Below are 19,473 nucleotides of genomic sequence, written 5' to 3' on the forward strand. Positions count from 1 at the left end.
TAACCATCTTCAAGTACTTGAAGGGCTGTCATATAGAGGAGGGTGCCGAGTTGTTTTTCTGTTGCCCCAGAAGGTCAGACCAGAACCAACAGGTTGAAATTAAATCAAGAGTTTCCATCTAGACATCAGGAAGAATTTCCTAACAGAGTGGCTCCTCAGCGGAACAGGCTTCCTCGGGAGGTATAAGCGCTCCTTCCCTGGAGGTTTTTAAGCAGAGGCTAGATGGCCACCTGTCAGCAATGCTGATGCTATGACCTTAGGCAGATGATGAGAGGGAGGGCACCTTGGCCATCTTCTGGGCATGGAGTAGGGGTCACAGGGGGTGTGGTGGGGGGAGGTAATTGTGAATTTCTGCATTGTGCAGGGGTTGGACTAGATGACCCTGGTGGTCCCTTCCAACTCTATGATTCTATGGCCATAGATGCACGGGAGGTTTTGCCTTGGATTTGCTGCCCTCTAGATGCCCATTTCCCCCATCCGAATTCTCAAAACTCTGCCTGGGGGCTGATTGTTGAGTTTTGAGAATCTGGATGGGGGAAACGTGCAGCTACAGAGCGGCAAATCCAAGGCAAAACCTCCTAGGCATCAACGGCCTCTGTGTTCCCACGCCGCCTTCCAGCTGCAATGAGCGAGCTTCCCAAACGCGCCGTCGGGGCGTCTTGGCTTGGACCTGGCTCCTCCGCGTCCCAGCCTTGGGACGACGCAGGTCGCAGGCCATCTCTGCAGGGGAGGTTTTGCCTTGGCTTTGCCCTCTGTAGACGGACCCTCTTCTCTACCTGAATTCTCCAAAACTCTGCATGGGGGCTGACGTGATGTAGTAAACCAGAGGTTCGTGGGGGAGAAGGAGACCCGAAACCGTAGTTTGCAAGAAAACAGTTATTTATTCGGAGCAGCTGCTACCCAGAGCATTCTGCCGAGTAAAAATCTCTGCGCCCCGATCATACTGAGGAAGGGATATTTATCCAAATTCAAGATATCACAACCCATCAACATTCAGGGTCAAGCTGATAGCACTACAGACATGGAGGCGGCAGTATAGTAACAGTTTCCCCCAGTTCTTGTTATGGTTTATTGTAACCCTCCGTGACTCTTGCCCCAATTCCTTAGCACACAGACCCACAGAGATACCCTGCCCAGCCACAAGCTATTCCCTGGCTGTCCTAATACATTTCAATACATTTTACAGAAAGGAAAAGAGATTATTGCAAAATATTGTTGAAGGCTTTCACGGTCAGAGTTCATCGGTTCTTGTAGGTTATCCGGGCCGTGTGACCGTGGTCTTGGTATTTTCTTTCCCGACGTTTCGCCAGCAGCTGTGGCAGGCATCTTCAGAGGAGTCACACTGAAGGACAGGGTCTCTCAGTGTCAAGTGTGTAGGAAGAGTAATATATAGTCAGAAAGGGGTTGGGTTTGAGCTGAATCATTGTCCTGCAAAAAGTATCCAAGGTAATGTGCTAATCATTGTCCTGTAAGGATCAAGATAATGTGCTAATGATCCTTACAGGACAATGGTGAGCACATTACCTTTGATACTTTTTGCAGGACAATGATTCAGCTCAACCCAACCCCTTTCTGACTATATATTACTCTTCCTACACCCTTGACACTGAGAGACCCTGTCCTTCAGTGTGACTCCTCTGAAGATGCCTGCCGCAGCTGCTGGCGAAACGTCGGGAAAGAAAACACCAAGACCACGGTCCCACGGCCCGGATCACCTACGAGAGCCAAAGATTATTGCAAATGGCTAAATCAGTGGATCTTCCATCGGTCAGGGGCAGTCTGCCCTGCTGTCTCAGTTGAGTTCGGAGGACGGGGGTGGGGGAAACGCGCACCTCGGAGGCGACGAATCCCCGCGCGCACCCTCCGTCTGCGGCTGTCCAAGGGAGATCAGGAAAGGGAGATCAGGAGATCAGAGACACTGTCCTTCAGTGTTACTCCTCTGAAGATGCCTGCCACAGTTGCTGGCGAAACGTCAGGAAAGAAAATACCAAGACCACGGTTACACAGCCCGGATAACCTACAAGAACCAAAGAGATCAGGAAACCTCCAATCCCCGCGCGCACCCTCCCGTGCGTAAAGGGCCAGCGGGGGTCCACTCCGGAGCAAAGCCGCGCCGACGGGGCGGTCGCCCGGGACGGACGGACGGACGGACGGGAGGGAGGGAGGACGGGAGGGCCAGGCGAGGATTGGCCGGGCAGATCCGCCCCCCTCCGCCCCCCCCCGGCTCCGCCCAGGCGGCGAGAGGAGCGGCGTCGGCGGCGTCGGGGGCAGCGGCGCAGCGCGGAGGCATCGCCATGCCCGGGCCGTGGCTGCTGCCCCTGTGGCTGCTGCTGTGCTGGGCGGCGGGGGCGGCGTCGGGGGCGTCGGGGTCGCGGGTCGGGCGCCGCCTGCCCTCCTTCGTCGGCCACGTGGCGGAGAACCGTCCGGCGGGCACGCGGGTGAGCGGGCTGAGCGTGCCGCTGACCCGCCTGGGCGCGGAGGGGTGGTGCGCGCGGGTGCGGGGCCGCCGCTGGCAGCTGCGCCTGCTGGGCGAGGGGGAGGCGCACTTCCAGGCGGCGCTGGACGCCCGCGCGGGGCGCGTGGCGCTGCGCACCCGCCGCCCGCTGGACCGCGAGGCGCGCCCCGCCTACGCCCTGCGCCTCGCCCTCTGCTGCCGGCGCTGCGCCCCCGCCGCCCCCGCCGGGGACGCCGCCGACGCCCCCGCCGAGCTGGCCGCCCTGGCCGTGGCCGTGCTGGACGCCAACGACAACGCGCCGCGCTTCGCCGCCCCGCCGCCCCCCGCGCGCCTCCGCGTGGACGAGACCCTGCCCCTGCGCGCCCAGGTGTGGCGCGCCCGCGCCCGGGACCCCGACGCCGGCGCCAACGCCGAGCTGCGCTACTTCGCCCGCCCGCCCAGCGCCCACTTCTTCGTCGTGCCGCGCAGCGGGCGCGTGGTGCTGGTGCGCTCCCTCCTGCGCCGACGCCGCCCCGTCCCGCTGCGCCTCTTCGCCCGCGACCTGGGCCGCCCCGCCCTGCTCAGCGCCCCCCTCGAGCTGCACGTCCTGCCCCGGCCCGTCCGCCTGCCCGACGCCCCCCGCCGCCGCCGGCGCCGCAGCCCCCGCCCGCCCCCCGCCCCGCCGCCGCCGCTGGCCCTGGCCCTCCCCGAGGACGCCCGCCCGGGGACCCTCCTGGCCACGCTGGGGCCGGCCGCCCGCTTCCCCGCCGCGCGCTTCCAGCTCCTCGCGCCCCCGCCCGACGGCGCGCCGGTGCGGCTGGACGGCGACACCGGCGAGGTCACGCTGGCCCGCCGCCTGGACCGCGAGGCCGCGCCCAGGTGGGACATCGTCTGCCGCGTTCAGGAGAGGACAGGTAAGCCCGGGCGGCGTGGCCAGGCCCCGCTGCGCACAGGTTTGACAGGTTCCTCTTTCGGGATGTCAAGGGAAGCCGCAGCTCGGGGACAGAAGGAGTCTTTCCTTTCCCTCCCTCGTGGAAATGCTTTAGATGTGGTCTTGCCTGTGATTTGAGTCCGGGAGCATCTTTTACACCAACAAGACTTTCCAGGGTAATAAGCTTTGGGGAGTCAAAGCTCACTTTGTCAGATACAAGTACGAATGAGGGCGGAGCTATCGGCCGGGGCGCAGGCCGTCGTAACAAACTGCTGGGCTAGTCGACCTTGACTCCAGCTGCGCTCCCAGCCTGGAGCTCACAGGTTTGGGGGGTGACCTCCGGGCCACAGAGGCCAATTGCCAAAGCTGCCGTTTTTTCCAGGTGAGCTGACCTCCATCGGCTGGAGATCAGTTGTCATGGCAGGAGATCTCCAGCTGCTACCTGGAGGTTGGCAACCCTAGGTGTGTGTATGTGTGCTGGAGTACTAGAACGCAGGGCGGTCTGCTGAAGCTGGAGGGTGAGAGATTCAAAACTGATAAAAGTATTTTTTCATGCCACGCCTAGTTTTTTCATGCCACTGTGGAACTCCCTGCCCCAGGATGTGGTGATGGCTGCCAACTTGGAAGGCTTTAAGAGGGGAGTGGACATGTTCATGGAGGAGAGGGGTATTCGTGGCTACTAGTTAAAATGGCTATTCGTCATGATGATGCATACCTATTCTCTTCAGGATCAGAGGAGCATGCCAAATATATTAGGTGCTGTGGAACACAGGCAGGATGGTGCTGCTGCAGTTGTCTCGTTTGTGGGCTTCCTAGAGGTGCATAAGAACATAAGAAAGGCCCTGCTGGATCAGACCCAGGCCCATCAAGTCCAGCAGTCTGTTCACACAGTGGCCAACCAGGTGCCTCTAGGAAGCCACAAACAAGACGAGTGCAGCAGCACCATCCTGCCTGTGCTCCACCGCACCCAAAATGATAGGCATGCTCCTCTGATACTAGAGAGAATAGGTATGCAGCATGACTAGCATCCATTCTAACTAATAGCCATGAATACCCCTCTCCTCCATGAATATGTCCACTCCCCTCTCAAGGCCCTCCACGCTGGCAGCCATCACCACATCCTGGGGCAGGGAGTTCCACAATTTAACTATGCGTGGTGTGAAAAAATATTTCCTTTTATCTGTTTTGAATCTCTCGCCCTCCAGCTTTAGCAGATGACCCCATGTTCTAGCATTATGGGAGAGGGAGAAAAACCTCTCCCTGTCCACTCTCTCCAAACCATGCATAATTTTATAGACCTCTATCATGTCTCCCCTTAGCCGCCTTCTTTCCAAGCCAAACAGCCCTAAGCGTCTGTAGAAGATTCTTGTATGTATTTTGCGTATCAGCAGGGCAAGCCCTTGATACAAAAAGCACCACTCCCCATAGGACAGTTGCTCTAGTCCCCTAATCATTTTGGTTGCTCTTTTCTGCACCTTCTCAAGCTCTGTAATATCCTTTTTTAGGCACCTGGTTGGCCACTGTGTGAACAGACTACTGGACTTGATGGGCCTCAGTCTGATCCAGCAGGGCTTTTCTTATGTTCTTATGAAAGGGAAAGATCTCTATTTCGAGCCTGGCTTACCTTGGGAATCCCTTTGGGCCAGCGGAAAGGCCTGGAGCTTCCTTTCTGTGACCAGCGGGACAAAAAAAGCCACCTGTTGCAGTTTGGTCTTCTGTAGGGAAAGGGCCATGGCTCAGTGGCAGAGCATCTGCATGGCATGCAGAAGGTCCCAGGTTCAATCCCCAGTATCTCCAGTTAAAGGGACTAGGCGAGTAGGTGATGTGAACGACCTCTGCCCGAGACCCTGGAGAGCTGCTGCTGGTCTGAGTAGACAATACTGACTTTGATGGACCGAGGGCCTGATTCAGTATACGGCAGCTTCATGTGTTCATGTGATCTATGCCCCAACCTATTTTGAAAGATCAGGGCATGGACATATGCAAGTGCCGACTTACTGGGACCCCAGCAGGGGACTTTCTAGGCAAGTGAGAAGCAGGGGTGATTTGCCTTTGCTTTCCTCGGCAGGGTTTGCCTTGATGGTCTCCCTTCCAAGTCCTGACTTTGTTGGCTTCTGAGATCTGGCAAGATCGGGCTGTACCATGCCGCCTTCCCTCTCCCGGTCATGTAGCTTGTTCATAAACTGAAAATATAACTTATGTTCTCCGAACTTCCCAGTAGCCAGTTATGCTCCTATTCTTGCTACCGAATGGCATCCTAAAAAAGATGCATAGTTTAGGTGAACCTCTGGATGGAAACAGGAGTCACATGGTTCTAGGGAAGCCACCGAGGTCTTGTCTGCATTGAACATTTATATCTCGCCATAAATCAGCTGTGACTTGACGGCACACGTACACAGTACTTATTTCTCCCCACCTCCACCCTATGAATTTTAGCTTGCTGAAAGAACCGAGAATTCAGTATTAGAGATTTCCTGATCTCCCTTGGACAGCCGCAGTCCCCTAAATCCAGTGGGAATGGGGAATACCTATTAAACCAAGTGAAGTCAGTAGTGCGGGTGACCACCTGTCATTCACCTGTGTGCCTTTCCCATTCAGACACGCTGTACAGTAAGAACACACTCTTAGACCTGATGCATGCATTACTTTTGTGGCGTTACCTGCAGCTTCTGTGTGGCTGTTTCATATCTCACTCTGATAATGCAAGTCATGTGGAGCCCACGCCAGTTGCCGGGATGATTTAGGAAGCAAGCAGCCACATGGGACCAACAACTATTCTAATAAGATTGTGAGAACTAGCCTAACTGGTGGTCTACATGGCTGTGATGGGATTAAGGGAAATTGGTGGTTCCTTCTGTGTCATCGTTGCGCTGGAGAGGTGCTGATTCAGCATATTTGTTCCTTTCCAAATTTACATGGCCATTGTAACTTTCTCTGTGCGGATCCCCGCCATTGCAAAAACTATAGCAGTAGAATTGCAGCATAAACAGCACGGTCCAGAACATTGTGAAAGTCCTGTATGACACATTGTCTTTGGTTTGGCTGGGTCATCTTCTTACCATTCTGAATTTCTCCAAGCAGTCAACATTAGTGGCTCCCATGTGGAGCTCTCTTGGGGAGGGGCTGTGGCTCAGTGGTAAGAGCATCTGCTTGGCATGCAGAAGGTCCCAGGTTCAGTCCCCGGCATCTCCAGTTAAAGGGACCAGGCAAGTAGGTGATGTGAAAGACCTCCACCTGAGACCCTGGAGAGCCGCTGCCGGTCTAAGTAGACAATACTGACTTTGATGGACCAAGGGTCTGGTTCAGTATAAGGCAGCTTCATGTGTGTTAGGCCAGGGATGACTGACCTTTCTACTTCTGGACGCTGCTATGTTCTCCAAAATCTGGTCTGAGGACTGGAACAGGCCAGCATCCTTGTGGATAGCCTGGCTGTAATAAAGTTGCTCTCCTTTAGGAGTTATGGGATATATATGCTTGAAGGGAGGGGCCATGGCTCAGTGGGAGAGCCTCTGCTTTGCATGCAGAAGGACCCAGGTTCAATCACCCACATTTCCAGTTAAGAGGACCAGGCAGTAGGTGATGCAAAAGACCTCTCCCTGAGATTTTGGAGAGCTTCTGCCCATGTGAGAAGACAGTAGCGGCCTTGATGGACCGAGAGTCTGATTCAGTGTAAGACAGCTTCATGTGTGTTCACTGATGTGAGCGGTATGAATGAAGTCAATGGAGGGGTGGGGCTTAGGAATGAATGTGTTTGTGACACGTGGTCCTCCAGAGACAGATTGTCAATGCTTCTTGCCTCTGAGGAATGATGATGCAGCAGTACCATCTGAACCGTACAACACTGGCTCATTTGTTTCTCAATATAGTTCTTGATTAGGGCATCTTATAGATAACACTCATATTTAAGTACCTGTTATGTAGATATCTCTGTGGGAGGGGTATGGGGCAGAATTGTGTCCCCTGCGCGCGCCCCCCCCCACCATTGATGATATCTTTTGTACACAAGCCTACTCATGGTTAAGTTATATGCATCTGAGGTCAGGAGAGGCAACATACAATTTTAAAAAATATATAAATAAAACCTAAGACTTTCAGTTGTTCTCTGGAAGGTTATAGGAAATCATATCCACTTGGCATATTACTTTCCCAGTTTCAAAGGGGCCCCAGCTACTAATTTGGGTGATTTCCCTTGTCTTGGTATTCATAAGGGTATATCAGACCATAGAAGAAGAAGAGTTGGTTTCTCTACCACTTAAGGGAGAATCAAACCGGTTTACAATTGCCTTCCCTCCCCCTCCCCACACAGACATCCTGTGAGGTAGGTGGGGCTGAGAGAGCTCTTAATAGAGCTGTGACTAGCCCAAGGTCACCCAGCTGGCTTTGTGTGTAGGAGTGGGGAAACAAATCCAGTCCACCAGATCAGCCTCAGCTGCTCATGTGGAGGAGTGGGGAATCAAACCCGGTTCTCCAGGTCAAACTATACCTCTCAAATCACCGCTCTTAACCACTACACCACGCTGGCTCTCATACATCTGTCCAAAGTGCTTCACATGACATGATAGATCACACAATCTGTGGGGAATTTTTGACAGTTTTTACTACTGATATCAGAGGAATTGCTTCAGTGTAAGTGGTGGGAGGACTTCAGCCATTTATTAGGCAGTTGAATTTAGAATTGTGACCCTTGTGTATATGAATATTTTCCACAGCTAGGCTGTAAATTCTGTACTTCTAATGATCATTGTCATTTTTCTAGATGTTGACTTCCGTGAAAAGCTTTACTTAAAATCATACATTGTTCCAGCTATTTTTTTTTATCAAACAACATAAACTAAAAAAAAAAAAAAAGCATTTTCCCCTCTGGTAGCTCCATAAGGGGTAGTTGAAACAGACTCACCTTCATTGTGTGAGCGCCACTTGGAACTAACACAAAACACATGCGCTGTGTACTCGAGCGTTCATATCCAAGTACAGAGGGATGAAAGCAAGGCACAGAGCCCTTTGAAATGACTTCCCCGGGTCTCAAACAAGGGCCTGTTCTAGAAATGTTCACTATCCCAATAACTATACCAGTTCCTTTTTGACGTCTTGTGGGCTGAATTGCAGGGGCAGGATTACAATTTACAGCCCGTTCCTGAAGGGGGTTCCCGAAGCTCCTTAGGAGCTGGCGTGACCCCACGCCAGCGTAGGTGTGAAGTTATCATGTTATCACCTGTGGGGGGGGGATGTTCCCGAGGGTGGAGCTTTCGCCCTGGGAACGCCCCCTTGAGTGGTAGCGGGGCAGTGCCACTTTTTTTTTTAATAACGTTTTTTTTCTTGATATAATATAGTAACAATATATGAAGCAATATCTCATATAACAGTAACATCAATAATAATAAAAAATCTATTAATATTGCTAATATAACAATAATATGACTTCCCCCTCACCCACTTCCATCTAATAATAAATTGTATAATCTTTCGCTAACGGAACTAATCCCAGCTTTATATTAATTAATATAGTTTATCCTACTTATCTAACGTGTTTAGAACTATACCTAAATACAATAATAATATATGTATATAAGGGATTAGATCAGAGAGTATCCTTTAAATAAACACATTGAAAATTGATTTTCGCAATATATTCTCCATGGCTCCCATTCCCCCATAAACTGAACATTATCATTTTTTAAGGTGGCGCAGCCTCGCTTTTTGCTTTTTTTCTTTAATTTATTTTTAAAAATTCCTTGTTTCCCTCTGTGGCAGCCAGGAAGCCTCTGAGGAGCAGGTGTGGCTCCAGTGCTCCCGGCCACCATGGATCTGCCCCCCCCATAGGATTGTGCTCTTAGACTCTTTACTAATGCACTTGTCTGAGGGCTGAACTCGACAAGACCCATGTCCCTGAGTTTCCCTTGGGGATGCACCAGAAAACCCAGAAGTGGTGTACTCTCCCAGTACTCTCTAGGAATTGCCGGAAACTCTATGGTTTTATCATAGAATTTCCAGCAATTCCTAGAAAGGACTGGTGTCATGTCCAGGTTTTTCCTGGAAATGATGTTGCGCTGCATGGACACACACCCCCCGCCATGTCTGCACACCCACTGGACTCCCATCTGTTGCCCGCCAGTGGCTGGTAACCCTAGCAGAGCCTGAAGTAGCCACAGCCCATTTTATCTCCTCAGAATTCTACCTCATTCTGTTGCATTTGTAGACCAAGCCTCAATTTCTGAATTGCTTCATCGTTGGGTACAAACCCATGACTAAGCCTTATCTCTGACTGCCAACTTGGAAGGCTCGAAGAGGGGAGTGGACATATTCATGGAGGAAAGGGGGTATTCATGGCTACCAGTTAAAATGGATACTAGTCATGATGCATACCCATTCTCTCCAGGATCAGAGGAGCATGCCTATTATCTTAGATGCTGTGGAATACAGGCTGGATGGTGCTGCTGCAGCCATCTTGTTTGGGGGCTTTCTAGAGGCCCTTGGTTGGCCACTGTGTGAACAGACTGCTGGACTTGATGGGCCTGGGTCTGATCCAGCATGGCTTTTCTTATGTTCTTATTATAATTATATATATATATTACGTGCTGTGGAACACAGGCAGGACAATGCTGCTGCAGTCGCCTTGCTGGTAGGCTTCCTAGAGGCACCTGGTTGGCCACTGTGTGAACAGACTGCTGGACTTGATGGGCCTGGGTCTGATCCAGCATGGCCTTTCTTATGTTCCTTATGTTCTTATGGTATCTTTCCCTCACAGCTCTCAATTCTGACCTATTTTCTCTTCATGGAGTTCCTTTCCCCACAGATCTCCACTCTGTCTTGTTTTTTAAAAATTTGTCCCCAGCTAAACCCCTCTCCTGCTTATCCCATAAGTGAAAAAGCCTTTCTCTGAAAGCAAAACATGGATCCTTGAGGAGGAGAGTTAGAGGGAGAAGAGGTATATGTACATTTTCGGTTTGGTGCATAACAGAATAAAATACAAATGCTGCCAAAGAGTGGACCCACCAACTCCTGTTCTGCTGTGTGGAAGTCTTTCTTTGAGGCAGATGTTTTCAAAGTGGTGGCGGCTGTCTTTTATTCTAAGAACAATCTATCCAACTGGGAGGTCGCCTCCTTGGAGCTTGCTTTAATTTTTATTTCATGAAACTCAGACTAGCGTATCTTGATATCGCCTCTCTTTTTCCTGAGCCCCAAAGACTTCCACAGGAGGACTTCAGCGTTGTCAGGAAGAGAGGACTTTCCAGCAGCGGTTTCTGCCGTGCCATTTTTATTTCCCCACAGGCTTATCGAAAAGTGTTGGGTTCTCTTCTTGAAGTGTCTCTAATCTACCGCCTGTTTTTTCTCCACAGCAAATCGGTTTTCTATAATGTTTTCAGGCAGTCCTTGTCAACTGAAGTAGCTCTAGTAGATAAAGAACAGTACATCACAAGAGGGAAAAAATGGTCGATTCTAGAAGTAACTGCTTTCAGAACCACTGGTTTATCCCAAGGCTAGGAGGCAGCTGTTATAGTGCCCGCAACATTAAATTGCTTACAGAAAAAGACCGCAATGTATAAAAGAAAAAAAAAGGCTGGTGTTTGCATATATAGTAGAGGATTCACTGTACATTATATATAAAAGCCCAGAGAGCAATGCAAATCAGTATGCAATGTCTCTGTTGAATGCGGTTGTCTTTTTTGTGTGTGAGAGAGTGAAAAAAAATTATTATATTTTTTTGGGAGGAAAGCTTTCTATTTCATCTTAAATAAGATTTGGTAGGGACACTGAGAGGATGGAAATGGCTCATAAGCCACATATTCTGTACTGGTTATCTGTAGGGTTGCCAACCTCCAGGTACTAGCTGGAGATCTCCTGCTATTACAACTGATCTCCAGCCGACAGAGATCAGTTCCCCTGGAGAAAATGTCTGCTTTGGCAATTGGACTCTATGTTATTGAAGCCCCTCCCCTCACCCCGCCCTCTTCAGTCTTCGCCCCAAAAACCTCCCGCCGGTGGTGAAGAGGGACCTGGCAACCCTAGTTAGCTGCCCTGGATTCAATGGTGTTAAGTAGCAGGTTTCCCCCCCTACTTCCTCACAGCAGAAGAAGCCTCTGTTGGTTTCCCTGGCTTGTCTGCAGTCTTTGGGAAAGATCCCAGTAAAGCCAGGTTGGCTGCTGGGTGTGTGGGAATGTTCAGATTTTCCTCCCCACATGGCAGCCTTTTTCCTTTCCTCGGTCACCACAGTGGCTTTTCCCTCCCCTGTGCCTTTTTATTTTATTAAGAGATAACCAATTTCCACAAAGATCAGGTTAATTCATGCCATCGTATTCCCTATTACTATGTATGGGTGCGAGAGCTGGACAATGAAGAAAGCGGATAGGAAGAAAGTAGATTCCTTTGAAATGTGGTGTTGGACGAGAGTGTTACGCATACTGTGGAATGCCAAAAAAACAAATCAGTGGGTTTTAGATCAAATCAAGTCTGAACTGACCCTAGAAGCTAAAATGGCTAAACCGAGGCTGTTGTACTTTGGACATACTATGAGAAGACGAGTCACTGGAAAAGACAATCATGCTAGGGAAAGTTGAAGGCAGCAGGAAAAGAGGAAGACCCAACAAGAGATGGATTGACTCAATAAAGGAAGCCACAGCCTTCACTTTGCAACATCTGAGCAAGGCTGTCAAAGATAGGACATTTTGGAGGACTTTCATTCATAGGGTCGCCATGAGTCAGAAACAACTTGACGGCACCTTAACACACACACACACACCCAATTTCAATTGTTAGAGTGATACACAGTTACAACAAGAAGTCTAATAGGTTCTGTAAATTCCCAGCTTTCATTAAAAACGAAGAAGGAAGTCTCAACCCCTTTGTGGAGATATAAAGGAAAAGGCATATATCCTCAGTGGAAAGGGCTAGAGACGTAAAAAGGGTGAAGCCTGGGAATTCACAGAACACGTTGCCCTTAGAATAGTATGTCGATATAACGATATGAAATTTATCATTTAAAGCAGGATTGCAAAAGCCCTGGTGGGCTGGGGGAGGGGGAAAGGCAGCATCTGGGGGGATTGGTGGCAGGGAAACTGCAGAGAAACCTGCCACGTGGAATTCCCATTGCTGTCGCGCAGTGTCGGCAGCCACGGCAGCAACAGAGAAATGGCATGTCTGTTCCTGTGTAGAAGCCACTGATGTTACAGGATAGCAAACTTTTCTCCTGATTCGGCCGCAAGGGCAAGCTCTTATTCGTGTGTGACGTCAGTGACTCGTCTTCCGAGTTCTTATCGTTGACGGCTGCTTACGTCAAGCAAAAACGGCTCACCGTTTTCTGCGGATAGCCAGCTGCCAAATCTGACAATAATTAGCATTTATTTAATATGTTTCATGGGCTCAAAGCACTTCATATGCATTATCTCAGTAATCCCTTGTAATAGCCCTAGTAAGTTAGACCAGTATTATTATCCTCATATTGCAGATTGGGGAGGGGAAAACAAGTCTGTGGTTTGAGGCCACCTAATGAACGCATAACCAGGATGGGATTTGAATGCCCATTTAGCCAACGATGCTGCTCGTCTCTCTGCCCCTTGTTAGTTCTGCCTTTTTGTTTACCTAACGAAATATCTTTGCACCAGCATATCCTCTCTCTCTATAAAGCATGCTGTGTACTTGTATGTGTATAGCGTTTGATTGACACTATTCTGCTGGTTCGCTGAAAGAAAGTGAAAGAGGCTTTAGCTAAGGAATGAGCATTAATGTTTTAACATTACTCTGACATTTAATTTTAAGAAGGAGCCAGATTTCCATTAATGTTTGGGTGGGAATATGTGAAAGATCCTTTCTCCTTAATCCTCTGTCATCTCGGGCTTCTATGACCTTCCTTCAGCCCTTGGTATTAGCTTGTAATCCTCTCTCGTTCACTTCTTTCCCCCTCCTTTCTTATCAAGGGATTTACTTTGGATGATTTCTCCCCCCCTCCAAGTCCTCCGAGTAGGTAATGCCGATCTTGTTATATTTTATTTAAGCACATATTTCTATCTCTTAAGCCATGCATGCTGCAGAGAGTTCCAGTTCTACTATTTGAATATTTTATACCATGGAGATTTAATGAAGGCAAAGGATCTTAGATTTTACTTGAAGTTCTTTGTCTCTTACAAGCTCTGTCAATTTGCGTGCATGTGCTGTGACCTGTCCAGGGCTTGACCCATGGATGGAGACAGCCTTGAAGGGTCCAGATTGTATCTTCCCTATAGACTCTAGAGGCCCTCAAGGAAGACCCAGGCCAGGTAGTCCGATATGATACACAACTATGACCTGACCCTGTTTCTGTAATAAATATCAATACAACTCAGTTGCTGTGGAGAAAGTCAGCACAAAGGAACTCTGATCCCCCTCTGATGCCTGTCACCTGGCATCTTTTTTCCTCTTTTGGTTTGATAGCCAATTATCACACTGTCTCTAATCTGTTCTTCCTAGGCAGAGTGTTTGAGAAAACACTGGCAGACCAACCGCAGGTCTTCTTGGATAACTCATCTGCTCTAGATTCTTTTCAGTCTGGTTTCAGACATTTAATTTTAAGGAGCCAGATTTCCATTAATGTTTGGGTGGGAATATGTGAAAGATGGCTCTGGTGGCTTTAGTTGACAACCTCCGTCTAAATGTAGACAAGGGTCTGGCCTCCTTGTTGCTCCTACTGAATTTTTCTTCTGCCTTTGACATAGTGGACCATGCCATCTTGTTGAGACAGATGTAGGCATCAGGGGTTGTGCGTTGGACTGATTCAAATAATTCCTCATGGATTAGACCCAAAGAATTGCCTTTGGAGACCAATTACCATCAGTGTGGGACCTATCCTGTGAGGTTCCATAGGGTGCAACCCTATCCCCCACACTCTTCAATTTTTATGTAAAGCCATTAGGTCACATCAGTCATATTTTGGGAGTTTGCTGTCATCAATCACAGATGATACACAGCTATATAGATCCTTATCCAAATCTCCTGGTGATGTAGTAGAGGTCCTAAAGCATTGCCTGGCATCTGTGGTTAAATGGCTAAAAGTGAATAAATTGAAACTAAACCCTGGAAAGATGGAAGTAATGCTGTTTGGGGTCTTGAAGGACATTATGCTCCCACTTTCAGTGGGGTTCAGTTGACCCTTTCTGACAGTTAAGAGCCTTGGGATTATACTGGACCTAACATTATTTCTGGAGAAACAGGTTAATGAAGTTGCAAAAAAAGCTTTCCCCCAACTTAAGTAATCCAAAATTGTCCTCCATCTTCATGTGGTTGATCTGGCCCCCTGGACCCATGCCACAGTGACATCAGGACTAGACTACTATAATGCGCTGTACATTGGTCTCCCTTCAGAATCAATTCAAAAACTCCAGTTGGTGCAGAATACTGCAGCTCGGCTATTATTTGGAGATAGGTGGACCATGTGTATTACTCTCATTTTGTCACTCCACTGGCTACCCATCAGTTACTGGGGTCAATTTAAAGTATTGGCTATCGCATACAAAGCCCTGCATGGCCTTGGATCCTCATATCTGTACAACCTATGCTCCGTTGTATCAGCTTTGCTCATCTGAGCAGGGCCTTCTGCAGGTGCCAACCTGCAAATGGGCAATCAGTGACTGCCCACGTAGATGCCTTTTCCGTTGTGGCCTCCACCTTGTGGAATGGCCTGCCTGAGGAAATCAGGAAGGCACCCACTCTCCCGGCTTTCTGCAAACTATGCAAAACTTGAATTATTCGAGAAGGCTTTTCTACACAGGCAATAGGGTAGCACTGTACAAAGTGATTCACAAAGTTACTTGGACAAATTGTTAGGGACTCTGGTCTATACTACTCTGTGTAGTTCGCTGTAAGTTGGATTCTACGGTGTATTTTGTGTGTGTGTGTCGTTTCAAGTGCCATGTTAACGATTAAGCTTTGCTTCAGTTCTGTTTTCTAGATTTCCGGTTGGTTCTATAACCCAAATCCTATTGCATTCTTTATGGAATGTCCCATCTGGCTGATTGTATTAACTCACAATACCTTGAATTCCAGTGAGAAAGGTAGACTATAGGTAATATAAAAATAAATAAATAAATAAATAGCCCTTGGATGCAGGTATGTTGGAGATTTACGCTGTCCTAATACTGATTTTATGCTCATGTATGCAAGCAGAGCATAAAGGAAGCAAAGAGATGCTCTTTCAGTAGGTAGTAGATATCCAGAGAACTACTTGTACAACTCGTTCCAACTCACTCCAGCTAGAAATATTGAGCGCTCCTTTTCTCTTTCCATTCATACCTATGCTTTTCTGCTGCCTCTCTCCATGCCACTTCAGCAGGTGGGATGGCGACTTCAGCAGGCTCTGATGAATGTCTCATTCAGCACACTGACAGGAGAGCCTCACCTATCAGGAGGCAATTCCCCTAAGCATTAACTCCTAGAGATGTAATAATGGTTGACCATCCTGGACTGTAACTCAGCAATCCTCCTAAAAAAGGCACGGTCTGCCAGAAGCCTAAACAGTATAGAATAGCGGTAGGCTCACTTTCTCCATGCTGTGAGAGTATATTTCTGTCCCCCCCCTTCATTATCTTGGCATGTTTTCAACTTGCAATGCATCTGAATATAAATGAGGCAAAGTTGAGGAAACAAAGCTGGTTCTCTGGGGTTTTTAGAGTTTATGTACACAGGAGATTTAGATAGGACATCTTTTACTGCAGGCAGTCAGATTAGAAACATCTTTGTGAAACGACTTGCGTTTCAGCACCAAAGCTGTTTAGACCTGCTGGCTGTTTTTTCCTCTTTCAGACATTTAATTTCTGCAGAAGACGTTGGCTCTGTCTCTCTCTCTCTTTTTTTAAAGAACTAACTGAATTTCAGCACAAATCTGTTAATCTGGTGACAGATGTAAATTGTCAACCATATGGGGGAAGTCTGTCTGTTTCTAAAGCTGGTTGGTAACATTTAAAATCGGAGGCCAACCACTCAGGCCATACGATGTCGGTTTCCCCTGAATTGGTTTCCCTTAAATAGTCAGAAGGTGGCTTGTCTTGATTTCTGTCTTTCCCATTACCCTTTCACAGTGCCACATCTATGCTGTAATATTTTATTAAATGGTTTCGAACTTCTTTGGGGTCTCCTTGTAGAAGTAGCAGAAAAAATGCATAATTGTCAAGAGTCTGAGAGGTTTTTTCCCATCACTTGATAGAGATACCAAAGCTAGATTGGTGGCCAGCATGGTGTGGTGGTTAAGAGCGGTGGTTTGGAGTGGTGGTCTCTAATCTGGGGGACCCAGTTTGATTCCTCACTCCTCCGTCTGAGCGGCGGACGCTGATCTGGTGAACTGGATTTGTTTCCTCATTCCTCCCCATGAAGCCAGCTGGGTGACCTTGGGCTAGTCACACTCTCTCAGCCCCACCTACCTCACAGGGTGTCTGTTGTGGAGGGGGGGAAGGTGATTGTAAGCCGGTTTGATTCTCCCTTAAGTGGTAGAGAAAGTTGGCATATAAACAGCAACTCTTCTTGTTGTTCTTCTCTAGTTATTTACGACAGCAGGAGTGATTTATTGCTGTTTTTTAAAATCCTGACTGATTGGTTGGTATGTATTATAAACAGGACTGGGTGTTTAATCTTTTCAGTAGTACATTTGGGAACAACTATCTCTGCATTGCTTTCTTTCTAGGAATAATTCTTTCTTGGCAGCTTTTCTGTACCCCAGTGTACTTGTGTAAATGGCATTAACTTCATGGTTAATTATGCAGGTTCAGCTGGCCACAGAACTGGTGGGCCAAGTACTTTGGAACCTCTAACAGACAAAGCTGGGGAAAATGGAAGCAATCACAGTTTTTGCTCATGTTCCTTAAGTGATTTCAAAATAGTATTTTCTCATTAGATAGGAAAGCTTTTTTTAATTAAAGATTTTATTTTTTATTGATATATAAAAACAAAATATAAAATAGAATGCAAAAGAAAAGAAAAATTAAAAGGTCATGTCATGACAGCAGTTACAATTGCGTCAATTACATCAGAAGAAAAAGCAAGGATAAAACAGATAATGATATTAGACAATGCACAGTAAAAAACAATACTTATGAGCAGTGTGTAATAGAATAATGATAAGTATTAAACAGTGATCATCCGAATAATCTTAACGCAAATAATAAGATACTCTGTATAATACTTGGTAAGCACTATATTGAGGTTAAGCAATGTTATAAAATGAAAGCTTTTTGATGCTCAAATGGATTTGAATCCGTTTTGTAACAGTTGGGTATGTGCTCCTAAAGACATTTGAAACTTATCAAGTATTTGCCTTTTGGTATCCCTTAAATTGGCTGAACAAAGAAGAAGAGAAAGAGTTGGATTTTATATGCCGACTTTCTCTACCACTTAAGGGAGAATCAAATCAGCTTACAATCACCTTCCCTTACAATCACAACAGACACCCTGTGAGGTAGGTGGGGCTGAGAGAGCTCTAAGTGGGGAGATTGGCCTCTGCCGCTCATGTGGAGGAGTAGGGAATCAAACCCGGTTCTCCAGATCAGAGTCCGCTGCTCTTAACCACTACACCATGCTGGCTCTCCAAATAATTTTAGAATTATTAATTTTGGAATGAGTATTCCTCTAGCCCTGGTTTTCCCTACTTCTGCCATCACTGCCCCTTCTTCACTGTCTTCTTCTGTCATTGATAGACATATTCTTGGCTGCTGCACTCGTTTCCATCTAGTGGCATTAAATCTTTCCACCTTTGGGAACCACTTGCTAAGTTGGCTAAACTGCAAAAAAACGGACTCGTCATCTGTCATGACCTGGATGAATGCCATGACCTGACCTGGATGGGCCAGGCTAGCCTGATCTCGTCAGATCTCAGAACCTAAGCAAGGTCAGCCCTGGTTAACATTTGTCTGGGAGATCACCAAGGAATACCAGGGTTGCTATGCAGATGAAGGCAATGGCAAACCATTCCCTTGCCTTGAAAACCCTGCTGGGTTGCCATAAGTTGGCGGTGACTTGACTCCATTTTCCTCCACCACATCAGTCAGGGAATATTACAAAAGTTCTGTGGTGTGCTGTAGGGTGCACCCACAGTTCATGCAGGGAACTGGACCTGACCTATTCTACTTCATTACTACCTTGGGTGAACTGAGGAAGAAGAAGAGTTGGTTTTTATATGCCAACTTTCTCTACCACTTAAGGAAGAATCAAACCAGCTTACAATCGCCTTCCCTTCCCCTCCCCACAATGGACACCCTGTGTGTCAGGTGGGGCTGAGAGAGTTTGGAGAGAACTGTGACTGGCGCAAGCTCACCCAGATGGCTTCATGTGTCGGAGTGGGGAGACCAACCTGGTTTACCAGATTAGAGTCCGCCGCTCACGGGGAATTAAACCACCTGTCCTCTTTTGTGAACATTCTTGATGAAATAGATATGTGAAAAATGCGGGTGACGATGTTACATAGTTCTTCCTGGGCACCATGTTGGATTCATTTGAAAGGAAATCGAGGTGTGTGTGAAATTCAGTAAGACCAGTAGCCAGCTCTTTGAAAGAATAAACCAAAAAGTGGTGTATTTTGAGAACATTTTTCTAAAGTTCTTTTTGTAATTTATACCACACAGGACAGACAGGCACACACACACACACACACACACACACACCCTTTGTCCAATACAGGTTCATTTAACTAATAATATATCAAGTGCTCTGTAGAAACCTTTGAGCTATTCACTTCCATCTGGTCGGAGAAGTCCTGGTCCTGCAGAAGTCTTTGATATAATTCATTGAATGCAATTTGAGTATTGGAATTGTGGATGCTCTGGATTTCTTCCAGTTTTGAGACATTTGGAATTCAAGGTTTTTACTGTCTAGCGATATTTTCATTTGCTTTTAGCTTCTAGTTCATTTTTTTAAGCGCTCTGGCTTTTAAAACGCAGGGTGAGTGAGTAAAAAGCAGAGCTATGACAAAGTGATATTATTTTACCTATGAATAAGGTAAGCTGTCGGAGGAAAGAGCACGAGCTGTCTATTTCTTTAGAAGGGCTTATGTTTTATGAATGAGCAAAGTACAGTACTTAAAAGGAAAAATCAGTCACTGACAGCTTGCTTTTCCAGAATTGACAAGTATACATTGTTTTACTTTTAAGAAAAGTAC

The 19,473-nt window shown here is 47.6% G+C and overlaps 1 protein-coding gene across 1 annotated transcript in view; it reads left to right on the forward strand.

Moving 5' to 3' along the window:
- Positions 1 to 2,294: 2,294 nt before the first annotated feature.
- Positions 2,295 to 19,473, forward strand: part of LOC130488729 (neural-cadherin-like) — a 95,519-nt gene continuing 78,340 nt past the window's right edge. Inside the window, exons 1-2 of the mRNA XM_056862367.1 lie at positions 2,295 to 3,053; positions 3,147 to 3,348. Of these exons, the coding sequence (XP_056718345.1) occupies positions 2,295 to 3,053; positions 3,147 to 3,348 (961 nt within the window). The remainder of the gene's footprint in view (positions 3,054 to 3,146; positions 3,349 to 19,473) is intronic.

The sequence above is a fragment of the Euleptes europaea genome, chromosome 17 (genome assembly GCF_029931775.1).
Source record: "Euleptes europaea isolate rEulEur1 chromosome 17, rEulEur1.hap1, whole genome shotgun sequence".
Lineage (NCBI taxonomy): Eukaryota > Metazoa > Chordata > Lepidosauria > Squamata > Sphaerodactylidae > Euleptes > Euleptes europaea.